Genomic DNA, 18,538 nt, shown 5'->3' on the forward strand with positions numbered 1-18,538 from the left:
TCTGATTATGTTTGTGAAATAAAATTAAATCCTGGATTATGTACATGGTTAAATAATTCAGTTTGAAATCTGAGATTACCTAAGATGTTTCTTTTAGCAAATAGTTACTGAGAAGTTTTTACTCAAATGGACACTCATCTTCTGAACATTATATCTGGTTAAGGGTAGTGACTGAGGAGCAGAGTTTGTGTGTTTCTTTTTTGGCATGTCCATTCCTGATCGTTTTTCCAGCTAATTTAGGAGTAGATAGGAGTAACATTAAATTTTTCTAGTACCTCGTCCCATCTTTCAGGAGTGTTTTCTTTGTTTTGTTGTTTCGTTCGTTCTTTCTTAGTTCAGTCACTGTTATGTTAGTCAATGCAGCATCCAGTTCTACATAGCAGAGTCCTATGTGATCTATTTGTGGTAGCAACGCACAGAACTCCAAAGTCTCCTTCAGTTTATGCCTTGGGAAATTGTATTCCTGTTTTGATTTTAAGGAGCAGGTAGACAAGAACTTTACCTTAACAATTACAGTCATTACTAAATAAAGCACAAGCTGAGGTACTTCTGGGACATCACAAGTTGCATGCTGCCAATGGTACTAGCTACTAGCTCTAGTCTTTATTTTATGTCAATCAACTAATCTCCCAACTATGTCAATAATTCTCCTTCCATTCTCTGGGCTTCAGCTTTTGCAGCTCTTTTGGATCGGAATATTTTCTGGCTCAAGTCACTATCTTTGTTATACTTGAGTGAACAGTCCTGCTATTGACTATTTAAAGTTGAAGAAATTTTTTTGCCTATTCCAGTCATCTTCCACTTTTCACAAAAGTTCATAAGATGATCAGGAAATCAAATTGATAAGAACATCTCTGAATACTATATAAGAACATAAGAAATTGGACGCCATTTGGCCACGCTAACTGTAGAGATTATTACCTGTCTAGGTTTGTTTTCCAGTCGCTTTTGAGTTGGCTGACTTCAGCTAAGTAGTGACAGGAATGTTGGAAGTAGCTTCACATTAAACACCATTCAGCAATCCACTGACCTTTTTCTCTTAGCACATGGAATTAGTACATGGTGGTTTTGTTAAGTGTGTACAAGAAAATGTTCTGATTCAGTATGTGGATGTACCTACTAGAGAAGGTGCCAAACTTGACTTACTCTTGGGAAATAACACAAGGTGTCAGTGGGGGAGCACTTTGGGGCCAACCATAATTCCATTAGATTTGAAACAGTGATGGAAAAGGATAGACCAGATCTACAAGTTGAAGTTCTAAATTGGAGAAAGGCTAATTTTGATGGTATTAGGCAAGAACTTTTGAAAGATGATTGGGGGCAGATGTTCGCAGGTAAAGGGACAGCTGGAAAATGGGAAAGCTTTCAGGAATGAGATAACGAGAATCCAGAGAAAGTATATTCCTGTTAGGGTGAAAGGGAATGCTGGATGACTAAAGAAATTGAGGGTTTGGTTAAGAAAAAGAAGGAAGCATATGTAAGGTATAAACAGGATAGATCAAGTGAATCCTTAGAGTATAAAGGAAGTAGGAATATACTTGAGAATATCTTTCCAAAGATGTGCAGGCCAGGTGAATTGGCAACGCTAAATTGCCCGTAGAGTTAGGTGAAGGGGTAAGTGTAGAGGTATGGGTGGGTTGCGTTTCGGCAGGTCGGTGTGGACTTGTTGGGCCGAAGGGCCTGTTTCAAAACTGTAAGTAATCTAATCTAAGTAATCTAATCTAAAAAAAGTGGATAAATTCCCAAGACCTGATCAGGTGTACACTAGAACTCTGTGGGAAGCTAGAGAAGTGATTGCTGGGCCTCTTACTGAGATATTTGTAACATCGATAGTCACAAATAAGGTGTTGGAAAACTGGAGGTTGGCTAATGTGGTGCCAGTGTTTAAGAAGGGTAGTAAGGACAAGCAGGGAACTATAGACCGTTGAGCCTGACGTTGGTGGTGGGCAAGTTGTTGGAGGGAGTCCTGAGGGACAGGATGTACATGTATTTGGAAAGGCAAGGACTAATTAGTGATAGTCAACATGGCTTTGTGTGTGGGAAATCATGTCTCACAAACTTGATTGAGTTATTTGAAGAAGTAACAAAGAGGGTAGAGTGGTGAATGTGATCTATATGGACTTCAGTAAGGATTTTAACAAGGTTCCCCATGGGAGACTGGTTAGCAAGGTTAGATCTCACGGAATACAGGGAGTACTATCCATTTGAATACAGAACTGGCTCAAAGGTAGAAGACAGAGGGTGGTGGTGGAGCGTTGTTTTTCAGACTAGAGGCTTGTAACCAGTGGAGTGCCACAAGGATCGGTGCTGGGTCCTCTACATTTTGTCATTTATATAAATGATTTAGATGTGAGCATAAGAGGTACAGTTAGTAAGTTTACAGATGACACCAAAATTGGAGGAGTAGGGAACAGTGAAGGTGGTTACCTCAGATCACAACAGGATCTTGACCAGATGGGCCAATGGGCTGAGAAGTGGCAGATGGAGTTTAATTCAGATAAATGCGATGTGCTGCATTTTGGGAAAGCAAATCTTAGCAGGACGTATACACTTAATGGTAAGGTCCTAGGGAGTGTTGCTGAACAAAGAGACCTTGGAGTGCCGGTTCATAGCTCCTTGAAAGTGGAATCGCAGGTAGATAGGATAGTGAAGAAGGCGTTTGGTATGCTTTCCTTTATTGGTCAGAATATTGAGTACAGGAGTTGGGAGGTCCTGTTGCGGCTGTGCAGGACATTGGTTAGGCCACTGTTGGAATATTGCATGCAATTCTGGTCTCCTTCCTATCGGAAAGATGTTGTGGAACTTGAAACGGTTCAGAAAAGATTTACAAGGATGTTGCCAGGGTTGGAGGATTTGAGCTATAGTGGGATGCTGAATAGGCTGGGGCTGTCTTCCCTGGAGTGTCAGAGGCTGAGGGGTGACCTTTATAGAGGTTTACAAAATTATGAGAGGCATGGGTAGGATAAATAGACAAACTCTTTTCCCTGGGGTCGGGGAGTCCAGAACTAGAGGGCATAGGTTTAGGGTGAGAGGTGAAAGATATAAAAGAGACATAAAGGGCAATGTTTTCATGCAGAGGGTGGTACAATTGCAACATTTAAGAGGCATTTTGATGGGTATATGAATAGGAAGGGTTTGGAGGGATATGGGCCAGGTGCTGGCAGGTGGGAGTAGATTGGGTTGGGATATCTGGTCGGCATGGACAGGTTGGACCAAATGGGTCTGTTTCCATGCTGTACATCTCTAAGACTCTGTGACTCAGTTGACTATTACTAAATTATGGATAAATGGCATCACTTTGGACCCCAAACCCCAGTTTACATTTGTTATACAACACTTAATACATTAGGTGCAGCTGAATCTCCTCCACATGAGCAAAGATTCAACATTTTCAGGGAAGGAGAAAAGGATAAAATTATATTACTCTCAGCAGTGACCACTAATCCGGACTGCCAGTCCATGTTAGTCAAAATAATACTTTGTGTGAGTGTAATTTTTTGGCTATATATAACTCAAGTCCCAGGGTTGAAAGAACATGACCTTATCCCACAGTAGTATTTATCATGTCATGATCTAATCATTAATATGTTCAGGGGAAAAAATGAGTTTTTTGTAGGGGGGCGAAAAGAGCATGATGGACAATCTTAAATTGTGACTAAGTTTTTAAAAAAATGTTTTTTAGGAACTGGAACGACAGAAGCATACGTGTAGTGTACAACAGCACAAAATAGAAGAACTTAAAGAGGGTATTCAGCAAAGAGATGAACTTATTGAGGTAGGTGGAGGGTGAAGGCCTGTACTCTTGATTTCATGTTATTTTATGTCTGCTTAAATTAATTGAAATAAATTTCCATCATTAGCCCATGATTCTTGACTTCTCTAAGTTAGATGGTAACTGTCCTGTGCATATCTTAAGTTTTGAATTTCCATAGCCAGTGAGCTGAATACTTTGAGAATCTGTGTATTTCAAAAGAAGAGAATTCGATTACTATCCCAAGATTACTATCATGAAGTTTTGCAATAGCATAGCAGAAACCTGATTAAACACAGCTGATGCTAACTTCTGTGTAGTGTATTCACTACCGTATGTACTCAAGTAATAGTCGAACTCATGTATTTTTGGCCAAATAATTTAGAATTTTCCAGATATCTCATCTAAAAATTGACTGTAGTTCTTCACGAATAATAGATCATTGTTTATGAGTCAATGTACTGGCCATCACATCCCACTCCAGCTTTTAAGTCTGCCAGTCGTTCCGCTCCACTTCTGGTCTTCCAGTTCGCTGGCTGTTGTGTTCTTCTCCAGGTTTTCAGAATTACCATAATTCGTTTTATTGGTTTAGAGATCAGTTGGGCTTCTGCTAACAGTATGAATTTTGACGGACATGAATTTCAGTCCCTCAAAAGTAGTATCCATGTAATAGTCAACCCCATAAATTTAACCTTTAAAAGTAGTCAAAAAAGTTCAACTATTTCTTGAGTATATTCGATATATAATCTGAAGCAGCAAGTAAGGTGGACAATTCTTATGAAATGCTATTAAGCAAACTCATTGAACAGAAAAGATAAAAATGCTTATGTTCAACAATAAATGTAGGAATCCCTAGCTGTAGGATGTCCTGAATCTTTCTTGTACTTTCCACTGCTGTCATCTTTATCAATCAAGGACATTATGTATCTCAGATCGACTTAGATGCACCAGAGATGAAATACTCTAATAATTGAGACAAGTTGGGTAAGTTTATGCATTCCAGATCTTGAGCTGCATTAACTGCATTTTAATGGGTTTAAAAATGGCCATCATAAATTATCCATACACTATTAAAGTCTGTAATCTATAACTGCATCCTAGTTCAGCAGCCAGTAAACAAAAAAAGACTTCCTTCCTCAATGAACTCTAGCTACTTAATTGAGGGCTACTGTACAATGGAGTCTATGCCATCTGATATATAACAGATTTGCATTTCTTGTTAAAATTTGCTTTGTTCATCTTTCTGCATCCTCTACTATATTGTACACTGTTATGGCCTAATATTTGTTTTGTTGAATCCTGTAAATTCATCCCTTTTACTTTAACTACCTAATCTGTCTTTGCTCCAACCAATGCTGAATTTCCTTTCCTCGACTGTGGCTTTTTCTGTAGGAAAACAAGTGTTTGCAGCAAAGGGTGGACACCCTCACCAGGGATGTGTTTGATCTGCAGGAAACTGTCAACTGGAAAGACAAAAAAATTGGGGTAGGCGGTCATATTGAGCAGTGGCTGCATGGGGTGTTCTTTGTTGCCTGATTAGTAAATGTGATGTCCCATTCTCTATTCAGTATGTCAGAGCATGATACACTATCAATTGAAGCAACAGACAAACTTGCCTTATTGCAAATACCTTTAGTGTAAGTGCTTGTTGTGATTTATCTTTTGTTTACTGTGAATGGCTTAGATTTATTGGGGTTTGTTTGCATAAGTATCTCAAAGCATGTGACACATTACAATAGCTGTGCACTATGAAGTCAGAGAAGTTAATCTTGAGAAATAGTTGAAGCTGAGATTTAGTTTTTCCAAACTTCATCCTGTTGCTCTTGCCCTCTTGTCTTATCTGCTATATTCATATCTTTGTTGCAATTTACATATATTTTCTTTCTCTGCAATGTTCTTTATCCCACTTGCTGCCCTGTATTCAGGCTCTAGAGAGGCAGAAAGACTACTTTGACTGCATTAGGAATGAGCGTGATGAACTAAGAGATGAGTTGGCTGATCTGAGGGAAAAAACAAAGGTAGGAAATGTGTATGGTTTAGGCTAAACAGTGTGTAGATTGATTTATTTGGGATTTTAGTTGAACTCTGCAGTAATAAAAAGTGTGGTAACTTAGAATTGAATAATGAAGCATCAAAAGTAGAGTAAAAGTATCCCTGTGAAACAATGAAATAGAAAATTAGCATTTTTTTTAGTTTTAGAAACTTTCATTAACCTTTTGCTTGTCTCATTGATTAATGTTTAGTTTTTCTTTAACTGACTCTTCTTGACATTTTCATTTAGTGCAGTTTTGTTGAGTCAGCTTGCCTATCATTCTTCTGGTGTTCTCCATCTGCTTATTTTTGTTGTTCGTGTTTGGTGAAACCGGATCTAACTGCTATGTAGTTGAGCTGTCTTTGTTGTCACTATTTGATTATCTCAGTTTTTCACGTTCTGGGATTTCAGCACTATTTAGCTAAACTTGTGTGATAACTAATCTGTGCTTTGTAAATGAGTGCAACACATCCTCTAATATTAATAAAACCTAAGTCTCAATAAACAGCCGTTTCAACCTTACAGATCGTGTGTAGTGACAGTACTGAGAAGCTGGTATCACTGTAAAAGATGGGTTCTTCAGACAAGCTGTTTGTGCTTACGTCCACATTGCAAGCGGTATATATACTTGTTAGTATATTTGTGGCACCTTGGATGTAATGAAATGCTCCAAGGTGCTTTGTAGGAGCATTATATAACTAATTATAGTATCAGGAAATGTAAAGAGGTATTAATCAGATTTCTAAAAACTGAGGGGTAGAAATTGAGGACTATTTTAAAGATGGACAATGAGGTAATGGGGGCTCTCTCAGTGCAGTGAGGGTGTTCCAGAACTTGGGGTCAAGGTACAGCCACAAATAATGAGAGGAAAAATACAAATAAAAATTGGGAATGAATAAGAGACCTGAATTAGGTGGACATAGAAATATTGGAGAAAGTGACATGTGCAGGTGCTGGAGAGCAGAGTTGAAAAGTGTGGTGCTGGAAAACCACAACAGGTCAGTCAACGTCCAAGGAGCAGGAGAATCGACCTTTCAGTCTTAAGCCTTCCCACAGGGATTTTGTAGGGTTGAAGGAAGTAGGAAGGGACAAGACTATATTGGAATTTGAAAACAAGGATAACAATTTTTTAAACTCCAGGCATTATTGACCAATGTTATCTTCACCTCAGAAATTGGACATTGATTGCCATTTGGATATCAACTCAAATATCTAAATCTTACAAATATTTTGGATCTACTCAGTTTGACGTACAACACTCTCAATTTAGTGTCTGTTTTACAGATGTTCATGCCCAAATCTAAGAATTACAGAATGGTTACAGTACATGGGGACCATTTAAGCCTGCCTGGCTTTCTGAAGAAGCAATTTAGCTAGTGCTTCCCCACATTCTCCTTATTACCCTCTGTGTTCTTCCCTTCAGATAAGCGAATTCCCCTTTGAATGCCTCCATTAAATTTACTTCCACTACATACTGTGCATTACATACCCCCCTCAGTCTTCACTGCATGAAGAGGTATTGTCCTCACATCACCATTGCTTGATCATATACTTCATATTTTTTCAGATGTGATATTTGCCAGCTTCATGAGTTAATGAGTTTGCCCAGTGATACAAGTTCTGCAGAATCTAGATCCATGATTGCATCTGAATTGGAGAGATAAATGAATTGTTTAAAATAGAGATTGTAACTATTAAAGATAAAAACGGCATGAAGGTGGAGCAAATACCAGAAAATGGACAGTGTTTCGTCATGTTCATCCTTAAGATTCCTTATGAACTACTGATGTATGCTGAGAATCAGCAAAGCAAGGAAGAAAACCAAGCAGATGGAAAACTTAAGAATCAGAAAATTAAATATCTACAAAATATGCTATGATAGCCAGGAGAAAAATGAATGACTGTTAGTGGATCATGGGGGGGAAAAAAAGCAATGGCTCCAAATAAAAAACGTTAAGATTATGGCACTGATTTTAAAACTGAGTCATAAGCTAACATGAGAATTGGAGAAGAAGTGATGACATCAGTTTCTCTCCGTGTAACTGACCGTTATCTTGACACACCTGTTGTAAATTGTTGTGATAAACTTCTACAAGAGGAACGACATGAGTAAAATTGGTCAACAGCTGATCTTTACATCAATGAACAACATAATGAATGAACCAACTTCAAATATCTGACTTTGTTTAAAAGGTTTTTCATGTATCTGAAAGTAAATGTTTATTATACCCCACATAATGGTGTCTCATGCTCTTTTTTCACTTGAAATAGTTTTATTTCTGATACAGAAAAATTAGCTTAAGAAGTCTATTTAGATTTGAATCTGTTTAACATCTATTTTTGTTGTTTGGATTCCTTTATATCAAGTCTTTCTGAAGATGGATTTTTTGTGTGCCAAACAGGTTATATGTATATGGCAAACTAAAGTGGTTGAGCACAACACAAGACTAAGGAGCATGGCTAGGTCATTTTGGCCTCTTAAGCCTGCCACTTGATCTGTTCGGGGACTCAATTCCACTTTCATATCTGTCTTCATACCTGTTGACTTTTATTTATTGAAAGGAGGTAAAAACAATAACTGCAGATGCTGGAAACCAAATACTGGATTAGTGGTGCTGGGAGAGCACAGCAGTTGAGGCAGCATTCAATGAGCAGCGAAATCGACGTTTCAGGCAAAAGCCCTTCATCAGGAATAAAGCGTGGAGAGATAAGCTAGAGGAGGGTGGGGGTGGGGAGAGAGTAGCATAGAGTACAATGGGTGAGTGGGGGAGGAGATGAAGGTGATAGGTAAAGGAGGAGAGGGTGGAGTGGATAGGTGGAAAAGGAGATAGGCAGGTAGGACAAGTCCAGACAAGTCAAGGAGACAGTGCTGAGCTGGAAGTTTGAAACTAGGATGAGGTGGGCGAAGGGGAAATGAGGAAACTGTTGAAGTCCACATTGATGCCCTGGGGTTGAAGTGTTACGAGGCGGAATCCTGGGCCTCCTTCACCGCCGCTCCCTCACCACCAGACGCCTGGAGGAAGAACGCCTCATCTTCCGCCTCGGTACACTTCAACCCCAGGGCATCAATGTGGACTTCAACAGCTTCCTCATTTCCCCTTCCCTCACCTCATCCTAGTTTCAAACTTCCAGCTCAGCATTGTCTCCTTGACTTGTCCGGACTTGTCCTACCTGCCTATCTCCTTTTCCACCTATCCACTCCACCCTCTCCTCCTTGACCTATCACCTTCATCTCCTCCCCCACTCACCCATTGTACTCTATGCTACTCTCTCCCCACCCCCACCCTCCTCTAGCTTATCTCTCCACGCTTCAGGCTCACTGCCTTTATTCCTGATGAAGGGCTTTTGCCCGAAACGTCGATTTCGCTGCTCGTTGGATGCTGCCTGAACTGCTGTGCTCTTCCAGCACCACTAATCCAGTATTTTATCTATTGAAAATCTATCTAACTCAGCCTTGAATATAGTCAATGGCTGAATCCTTCTTTTCTTTCTGGGGAGAGGATTCTACACACTTAACTGTCCTCTGAGAATAGAATTTCTGATTATCTCAGTCTTTGAATGAGATGTTCCCAATTTTTCCATTATTTGTCTTAATTATAGACTTTCCCATCCAGCATCCTGTCAAGTCCCCTCAGAATCTTCTATGTTTCACCTCTTTTTCCTAAACACCAATGGGTGTAAGTGTAGCCTGTTTGCCTTTCTTCCTAAAATAACTGTTTCATCCCAAAAATCAGACAAGTGAACCATCTCTGGGTTTAATTCAGTGATATCCTTTCTTAAATAAGGAGGTTAAAACTACACGCACAACACCCAGATGTGGTCTAATTTAAGAGCCTTTACCTATTCAGCCTACACTTAGCTACTTTTATATTCTATTCCCTTTACAGCTCATGCTAACACTCTATTTGTTTTGCAAATCATTGGCTATACTTGTTTACCAACACTTTGGTTCATATAGCAGGACCCCCAGATTTCTCTCTGCTGGTGAGTTCTACAGTCTGTTCTCATCAAAGTAACATACTGTGTTTCTGTTCTTTCTGCCAGAGTTGACAACCATATACTTCTGACATTACACCACATGAACCATTTTTTTGCCAACTTCTATCTATCTACATGTACCCCTTTGCGGGCATCTTGTGTTCTCTTGGCAATTTGATTTCCTCCTTTGTGCCATCAGTAAATTTAGCATCCAAATCATGGATAAAAATTATTAATAGTTGAGACTTCCTCACAGATTCCTCTGGCATTGCCATGAATAACAGCTGCCAACATGAAAATTAATCATTAATCTGCTTCCTGTTAGCTAACCATGCCCTCACACTCCACTCCTTCACCACCATGAGCCCTTATTTTGTGTTGTAATCTTTACTCCACTTTGATAGATGGTTCAAAATCTATAGATTTCCCTTAATTGTATTTCTCTTCATATGCCTAAACATAGGAAACAACAAAGGTTTGAAAGGGAAGTTGACTGTTTGTAGATTAGGAAACACTGTTAAGAGTTAACGATTGTAGATTGTCGATAACTAACATTTGAACAATTGGTACATGGTTTGCAAAATTACCAATTTGAGGTACAAAAACCCAACAGGAAAAGTGATCCAGCCATGACTAACGACATCATATTAGTTCAAAGGAAGAGGAGTGTAATAAACCAAAAACCAACTAATCGGCCTGAGAACTTGAAGCATTTTAAAATTCAGTTTTTAAAAAATCGCCAAGAAACTAATTTTTAAAAATTGAAAAAGTATATGAAAGTAAGTTAGTGAGAAACATAAATGAACTGTGAAAGCTTCTATCATACATAACAAAAAGATTGTCAAAGGCAGTGTGAGCCCAATTACAGGCAGAGACTGGAGAATTCATAATGGAGTGAGGGAGCGACAGAGAAATTAGACAAATACTTAGTGTCTGTCTTCCCAGAGGAAGATCCATGAACCTCCAAGGATACTGAGAACAAATGACAGTGAGGAATTGAAGAACTTAATATTAGTCAGCCAAAATTGTACCAGTTTCCCAGTATTAATTCCCCACTCTCATCCTTCAAGGAATAGCGTTACTAAAATACTTGTACGAGTTCTGTTTTTTTAATATTTCAAGCTAGCTTTCTCTCAAGCTCTTAGTTTTTTTTTCCACTCACTTTTTTGGCCATTTTAGAGAAATAGCAAGACTTCACCTTCTCCTGGAAAACAAGGAAGAGCAAGTGACTGAAGTGTTGGTAGGGGAACACTGGGACTTGTTAACATAACACTAATAGTTTTTAAAAAGTTATGGAAAAGGATAAATCTTTCTTAAAGTTAAAGTTCTTAATTGGAAGCCATGATGTGGAGGAGCTGGTATTGAACTGGGATGGACAAAGTTAAAAATTTCACAACACCAGGTTATAGTCCAAATAAACCTGTTAGACTATAACCTGGTGTTGTGATTTTTAATATCTTAATTGGAGTAAGGCAAATTCTAAGGGTATGAAACAACTTTCAAAAGTTGATTGGAGTAGACTCTTCGCAGGTGAAGGTACAGCAGACAAGTGGGAGGTCTTCAAAAGTGTGAGATTGAGAGTTCAGACACATTATGACCTTGTTACAGTGAAAGGTAGGGCTGGTAAGGTCAGGGAGCAATGAATGAGTAAAAATATTGAGGTTCTAGTCAAGAATAAAAAAGAATCTTAGATATGCACATCGTAAGCTTGCAGGTGACTCAAAAACTGAATGTCTTGAAGAATATAAAGAGAGTAGGAGCATTCTTAAGGAAATCCGTAAAGCAAAGAGGGGATATGAGCAAGAGAGCAATTAGTGAAAGAGTAGGACCCCTTAAAGATCAATGAGGTCATCTTTGTATTCAACCTCAGGAGATATTAATTGAATACTTGGCGTTAGTTTTTACTGTTGAGAAAGAAATGGAGGCTAGAAATAAATTCTGATGCTTTGAACGAGGTTCACATTACAGAAGAGGAAGTGCTGAGGTCTTAAAAAATTGAAGGTAGATAAATCTCCAGGATCTGATATATCATATCCCAAGATTTTGTGGGAAGTTAGGAAGGAAATTGCTTGACCCTAGCAGAAATATTTGTATAGTCTATAAACAAGGCTGGAGACTGGCTACTATCGTGTCATTGTTTCAGAAAGGAGAAGCCAGGGAACTATATAGGCCTGTGAGTCTGGCATTGGTGGTGGATAAGTTGTTGAAGGTGATTCTGAAAGGTAGGATTTACATGCATTTGGAGAGGCGAGGATTGATTAGGGATAATCAGCATGATTTTGTGCGAGGGAAATGTGTGTCAAACTTGAATGAGTTTTTTTCATGAAGTAACCAAAAGATTGAGGGCAGATCTGTAGACATTGTTTACTTGGACTTAAGTAAAACCTTTGACAAGGGTCCACATGGTAAACTAACTAATAAAGTTAGTTTGCATGGAATTCAGCGTGAGCTTGCTAATTGGGCGCAAATTTACTTTACAGTAGGAGACGGAGGGTGGTGGTGGAAGGTTGTTTTTCAGACAGGAGGCCTGTGACCAGCGGTCTTCCACAGGAATCAGTACTTGGTCCACTTCTGTTTGTCACCTGTGTAAATGATTTGGATGAGAATATAGCAGGCATAGTGTGAGTAAGCTTGCATGTGACACAAAAATTGATGATATCGTGGCAGATGGAGTTTAATTTAGATAATACAAACAAGAACAGGACTTATACAATTAATGGTAGGGCCCAAGATAGTGTTGTAGATCAGAAAGAAGTAGTGGTTCAGATACATAATTCTTTGAAATTTGCGTCACAGGTAGGCAAGGTGATTAAGAAGGCATGTAGCATGCTCAGACCTTCTGAGTATAGGAATTGGGGATGTTGTGTTGAGCTTGTACGTTGGTAAGCCCTCTTCTGGATACTATGTTCAGTTCTGGTCTCCCTGTTATAGGAAGGATATATTAAATTGGAGAGGGTTCAGAAAAGATTTACCAGGATGTTGCCAAGAATAGAGGATTTGAGGTCTGAACATCATGGGAAAGGCTTGGACTTTTTTCTTTGGAGGATAGGAGGTTGAAGGGTGACCTTACAAAGGTATATGAAATCATGAGCGGCACGCTTTTAAGGGGAGAAAGGTTTAAAAAGGATATGAAGGGCAACTTTTTTTCCAGTGTTCATGTGTGGAATGAACTGCCAGAGAAAGTGGTGGATGCAGGTACAGTTACAATGTTTAATACATTTGGATAAGTCCACGAATAGAATATGGGATATGGATATGGCCCAAGTGCAGGCAAGTGGGCCTAGCTTAATCTGGGAATATGGTTGGTGTGGATTGGTTGGACTGAAGGCTGTGTTTCCATAATATGTACTGGATGCTGCCTGAACTGCTGTGCTCTTCCAGCACCACTAATCCAGTATTTGATTTTCAGCATCTGCAGTCATTGTTTTTACCTTTCCATAATATGTGACTGTGCTCATTATTAATTTGTAATACCTGACCAATCTTCTAACCTGCCACAAACCTTCACAGTATAGTATGTTTTTTCTTTGAATTTGATAATATCTTTACTTTGGTTAACTAGGGATGGTGCATCCATCAACTAAGGCTGTCCTTTCTAGAATTTGCTTTACTGAGAATTATGGAACATATCCTCAAATGTCTGCAGCTGCTTCTCAAACTTTCAATTATTTACCTAGTTTACTTCAGTCAGCACTCTCTTCAGACCCTTAGATTTGAATTTTTTAAAGTTTCAGATGCTAGTTTTTGACTTTCAGCACTTGTCCTCGAACAGAATATGAAATTTCAGTGACATTATGATCATTCTTGCCTGGATGTACCTTTTCTGAGAGATCATTAAAAAATCTTGTCTCATTGCATATTATCAGGTCTAAAATATCTTGCTTTGTGGTTGGCCCTGAAACTTTCAGCTTTAAGAAATTGTCCCAAAAACACTGTGAACTCATCTTCCAGGCTACTATTTCTGTTCTAATTTATCCAATCCATATGAAGACTAAATTTGCTGAAGATTGCTGTAGTACCTTTATGACAGGCCACCATTATGTCATCCTGTATACTCTGTTCTACTGTGTAGCTACTGTTAAGAGACATAGAAATTACTTTTACAAGTCATTTTGGTTTGCAATTTCTCATCTCTACACAAACTGGTTCTACATCTTGATCTTCTGAACTCGGGTCTTTTATCGCTGTTGTCCTTAATTAACAGTGCCACCACTCAACTATTTAGTTCCAGCCTTGAGATTGCCAATAGCCTTGAATATTTAGGATGGTTTAATTTCACTTGTTAATCAGCTTAATTCATGCCTTGAAATTTCTATTTTTCTGCTTAGTTATGTTTGCCAACCAGAAAACAAGGAAAGCTCCATTTTTATCATTGACGTCCTTGAGCAATATTGTAACTGGTCACATTTGATTTTGTTAATTTCAATTAGTTAAATGAAGATACCAAGCCTGGCTTTCCTAACTAACTATTTTAATTTTGCAAGTGACCCAATGATTGTTTAAATCTGAGAGTTGAATTTTTTTTCTAAGGTGTCTTTTTTTTAAGCTATTTGATAAATTTATAGCTTTAAAAGACAAGAAAAAGGTGAAGCTGCTTCTGCTAAGTTCACTTGGTAACTTTCATTATCTCATTTTTTTCGTTAAAAATAATTGTTACATTCTGCTTGTGACATAAAACATATTCCACAGCTCAAGTTAACAGACTGAAATAAAGCAGTATGGTTAGCAGTTTTGTGGACCATAGAAAATTGAAGATACTTGCATGATAGAACTTGACATTTTCAATCTTTTTTTTATCTTTCAGAAACATGGTCTGGTTATAATCCCAGAAGGCACACCTAATGGTGATGTGAATCATGAACCAATTGTTGGTGCTATAACAGTTGTGTCTCAAGAGGCTGCTCACGTGCTTGAAAGTGCAGGAGATGGACCACTAGGTATTGCTTGTTCAACTATACCGCCCAAGTCAAACAATAGAGCTTAACTGTTAAAAGTCTTATCTTAGCTGCTGTCTACTTGTAAAATATTTAATCCAGCTGGGTAGCTTAGTTATCTCATTCAAGTCAGAATAGCAAGTTTTGTCATACTGGTACACACCAAAACACACTCAACATAGTTCATTCAGCAACTCCAAACTATGTTGGAACATGCAATTTTTAAATGCATTTAGTATTCCAGAGCTGTGTGATGATTTGGAGGCTCTAACCTTTTCCAGCACATGGCTGACCAGAGATTTCTCTCACTTTTAGCACCTATTATTGGCATATGTTGAATAAGTTTATAAAAAAGGTTGATAACAAAACTATTTGGCCACAAAAAACGCATCATTTTTGACCATCAAGTCATGAGATGGATTTTGAACTTGGAACTCCAAGCCGATGGTGGATCATTCTCCCATGGCATCATAAAAACAACCTGTTTTGTACATGTAAACTAACTAATTGTTAGCCCTGCCGTAGCAATAGGAGAAAGTGAGGACTGCAGACGCTGGAGACAAGAGTTGAAAAATGTGATGCTGGAAAAACACAGCAGGCCAGGCAGCATCCTAGGAACATGAGAAAAGAAGGGCTTATGCCCGAAATGTCGATTCTCCTGCTCCTCGGATGCTGCCTGGCCTGCTGTGTTTTTCCAGCACTACATTTTTCACAACTGCCACAGCAATAGTCAGATACATGTAAACAACCACAAGAGAGCAACTTGTCTTTTGTTTCTTTGTGGAATTAATCGCCCAGAAGGCCAGCATTTGTGGTGGTGAATTGCTCTATTGATCTACTGTAGTCCACATGGTATATTTCTAGCTGCAGTGCTGCTAGAAAAGGGGCTCCAGGACTTTGACTCCGGGACTGACAGGTCAGGTTAGTGTTCAAAGTTTGTGACAACAGGTTAGTATTGCTTGGAAAGGAAGTTGCAGATGCCCTCTCTTAGAATTGTTGAATCTTTATAGTGTGGAAGCAGACCATTTGGCCCGTCGACTCCACACTGACCCTCTGAAGAGCATCCCACACTGACCCACCCCACTATCCTATCCCTATAGTCCTGCATTTCTATTACTTTTGTATGCTGTAATATACAGCAAGACTTATACAGTATCCAGACTTTGACTACTAAGTGGCAAGTGTCAAGCAATGACCATCTCCAACAGGAGAGAATCTAACCATCTCTCCCTGACATTCAAAACCATTACTAGTACTGAATTCCACCACTAACAACATCCTGGGAATTAACATTGACCAGCAACTGAACTGGGCCAACCACATATGTGTTGTAGCTACAAAAGTAGTTTAGAGGCTCAGAATTCTGTGGCAAGTAACTCGTCTCCAGACTGTCCGAAGTTTATGCACCAAAAGCACAAGGTAGAAATGTGATGGAATACACCTCACTTGACTTGATGAGAGCAGTTCCAACAACAAGCACTCACTCCACCACCAACACACGTTGGCAACAGGTTGTAGCATCCATAAGATGTATTTCAGCAATTCATCAACCCTCCTTTGAAAGTGTTTTCCAAATCAATGACCATCGAGAAGAATAAGGGAAGTTGATGCATGGCTGCACCACTGCCTGCAAGTTCCTTCAAAGCCACACACGATGTTGACTTGGGACTATATCACAGTTCCTTTTATAATGAGACAGTCCTGGAACTCCCTCCCAGATGGCACTGGACATACCTTACCTTCCCCCCCCCCCACCTTGGATTAAAGCAGTTCCAGAAGGAAGCATGCCATCAACTTGTGAAGGGCAATAAATAGTGACTTAGAAAGTGGCACACATCCTGTGAACGCATTTTTGAAAAAATGCCTATTGTTATCACTGCCTTTGAGTTTGATACCTTCTTTTCCTTCGCTGATCATGGACATAGACTGCTGGGGTAATTTACTCCCATCATTAAGAATAAGGCCAACTACTATTATTAGTTGTTGCATTGACCTCCATCATACTGGATGTGCCCTATGAGTGTTTGAGTGGATTAATTTGTTGCTTTGAACTTGCTCTACTCTGCCTTTTACACAGCTTTCTTTTTCTGATTCAAATGCCAGTTTTATCAGGCTTAGCTTCATCAGGGCAGTACTACGATTTTTAGGCATGTCTAGTCCTGGTCCTGACATGCTCTTTTATAATTCTCTTTGAACCAAGTTTTATGGTAATGGTAGATTGAGGGATATACCAGGCCATGAGATGACAGAAGTACAGTTCTTCTGCAAATGGTCACTATACCCTTGCGAATGTCCAGTTTTAAACACTAGGTTTGTTATGAATCTACCCCACTTATCATGACAGTGCCGCACAGTGATTTGAAGTATTTAATGTCAAATTACTGTGCAGTAGTCATTCCTGCCAATAAATTTAGTGCTCAGATGCATCCTTAGCCTGGAACTGAAAGGTCCCTCACCTGAAATGTTAGGTTATTTTTCTTCTCTACAGATGCTGCCAGACCTCCTGAGTATTTCCAGCATTTTTGTTTTTTTTAAGTTTCTGATTTCCAACATTTTCCTTTTTGAAGGACGTTCAAGTTATCCAACTTGCTCAAGTAATGAGTTAACATGGTTATTTTTGACCTTGAAGCTTGCAATTATTTTACATGTGTTTTCTTATGTTTTAGATGTGCGGCTAATGAAACTGGCTGATGAAAAGGAAGAATTGCTTGCACAGGTAATTAACTTAAACACTTGCAGTTTGGGAAGTAAAGCAAAATAATACAAAAATCATGCAGTATCATAAAGGAAACCTTGTTCTCTGCTCTTTGACTTGCATATTTAGGCTCAACTTAGCATTGCCATTCTGAAGTTAGGCAATGCTAGTAGGAAATTTTATTTTGTGCCTTGATATGCTATGTATGTGTGGTATTGTTTGGTCACATTTACACCTCCACTGGAAAGAGTTGGATTCCCAACATATTTGTAACTTTGAGAACAAGAAACACAGTCATGCATTTGTGGCAAAACCTATCAGTTTTTTTGGATCATCCCAAAATATTTTGCATGCAGTGAATTGCACAGTGCATAAGTTGTTCATATGTTGATGCTTTCATCAAAATATCATTCCAGTGTATCATGAATAAATACATCATTTGAAAAACGTCTCCACTAAAGGGAATAAAACACTAAGATACTAGACTGGAGCTATATCAACATTTTAAGAAGCTTTGATACTTAAGCAGAAACAGCCCACTTGATTGTTCATCCACCACCTTTAGCATCCACTGTGACTGCAGTGTGCAGTATCCAATGCATGGCTTACAGCAACTTGCCAAGGCTTTTTCGAGAGAACTGAAGGGCAGGAGGTGCATGGGAATACCATTATCTGCCAAGTTTTCTTCCAGTCTCTCATTCTTCTGACAGATGTATGTCATAATTCTTTGTTTCAAGATTCTGAAACTCACTACCATACAGTTACAGTGAGTACCTACAGCATTTGCAGCAGAATGCACCAGCATTTCCAAGACATCAAGAGGCAGGTATTAAGAGATGTTCTTTGCTCTGAACTAAACCTCAAAACTACTCTTATGGTTTTCTGCAGAAGTATCTTCTTTAAAATATTTTGGTTGTAAAGAACAAAACAGACACTTTTTTTAAATTACATTTGTCTGTTCCTTGAACAACTTTGATCATTTAACCTAACTTATCTTTAAATGTAACCTGGCTGATTTGCTTCATCATTTCAGTGGTGATGCAATCTTGACTGTTCTATTTCTAATTAGGGAGTGTTTAAAGTATGTGTAAATGTTTTGTTTGGCATAAATGATCTAAACAGTACAAATTCTTTAAGTCATTGGTCAT

The 18,538-nt window shown here is 38.8% G+C and overlaps 1 protein-coding gene across 19 annotated transcripts in view; it reads left to right on the forward strand.

The window, feature by feature from the left end:
• Positions 1-18,538, forward strand: part of lrrfip2 (leucine rich repeat (in FLII) interacting protein 2) — a 162,816-nt gene that overhangs the window by 130,122 nt on the left and 14,156 nt on the right. For 12 of the 19 annotated variants that reach the window (XM_072571052.1, XM_072571058.1, XM_072571070.1 and 9 more), the window contains 5 exons: positions 3,683-3,775; positions 5,144-5,236; positions 5,677-5,769; positions 14,566-14,698; positions 17,362-17,411. In XM_072571052.1, coding sequence (XP_072427153.1) covers positions 3,683-3,775; positions 5,144-5,236; positions 5,677-5,769; positions 14,566-14,698; positions 17,362-17,411 — 462 coding nt within the window. The remainder of the gene's footprint in view (positions 1-3,682; positions 3,776-5,143; positions 5,237-5,676; positions 5,770-14,565; positions 14,699-17,361; positions 17,412-18,538) is intronic. The other 7 variants (XM_072571065.1, XM_072571063.1, XM_072571069.1 and 4 more) reach the window with 2 other exon arrangements.

Source organism: Chiloscyllium punctatum, chromosome 5, assembly GCF_047496795.1.
Source record: "Chiloscyllium punctatum isolate Juve2018m chromosome 5, sChiPun1.3, whole genome shotgun sequence".
Taxonomy (NCBI): domain Eukaryota; kingdom Metazoa; phylum Chordata; class Chondrichthyes; order Orectolobiformes; family Hemiscylliidae; genus Chiloscyllium; species Chiloscyllium punctatum.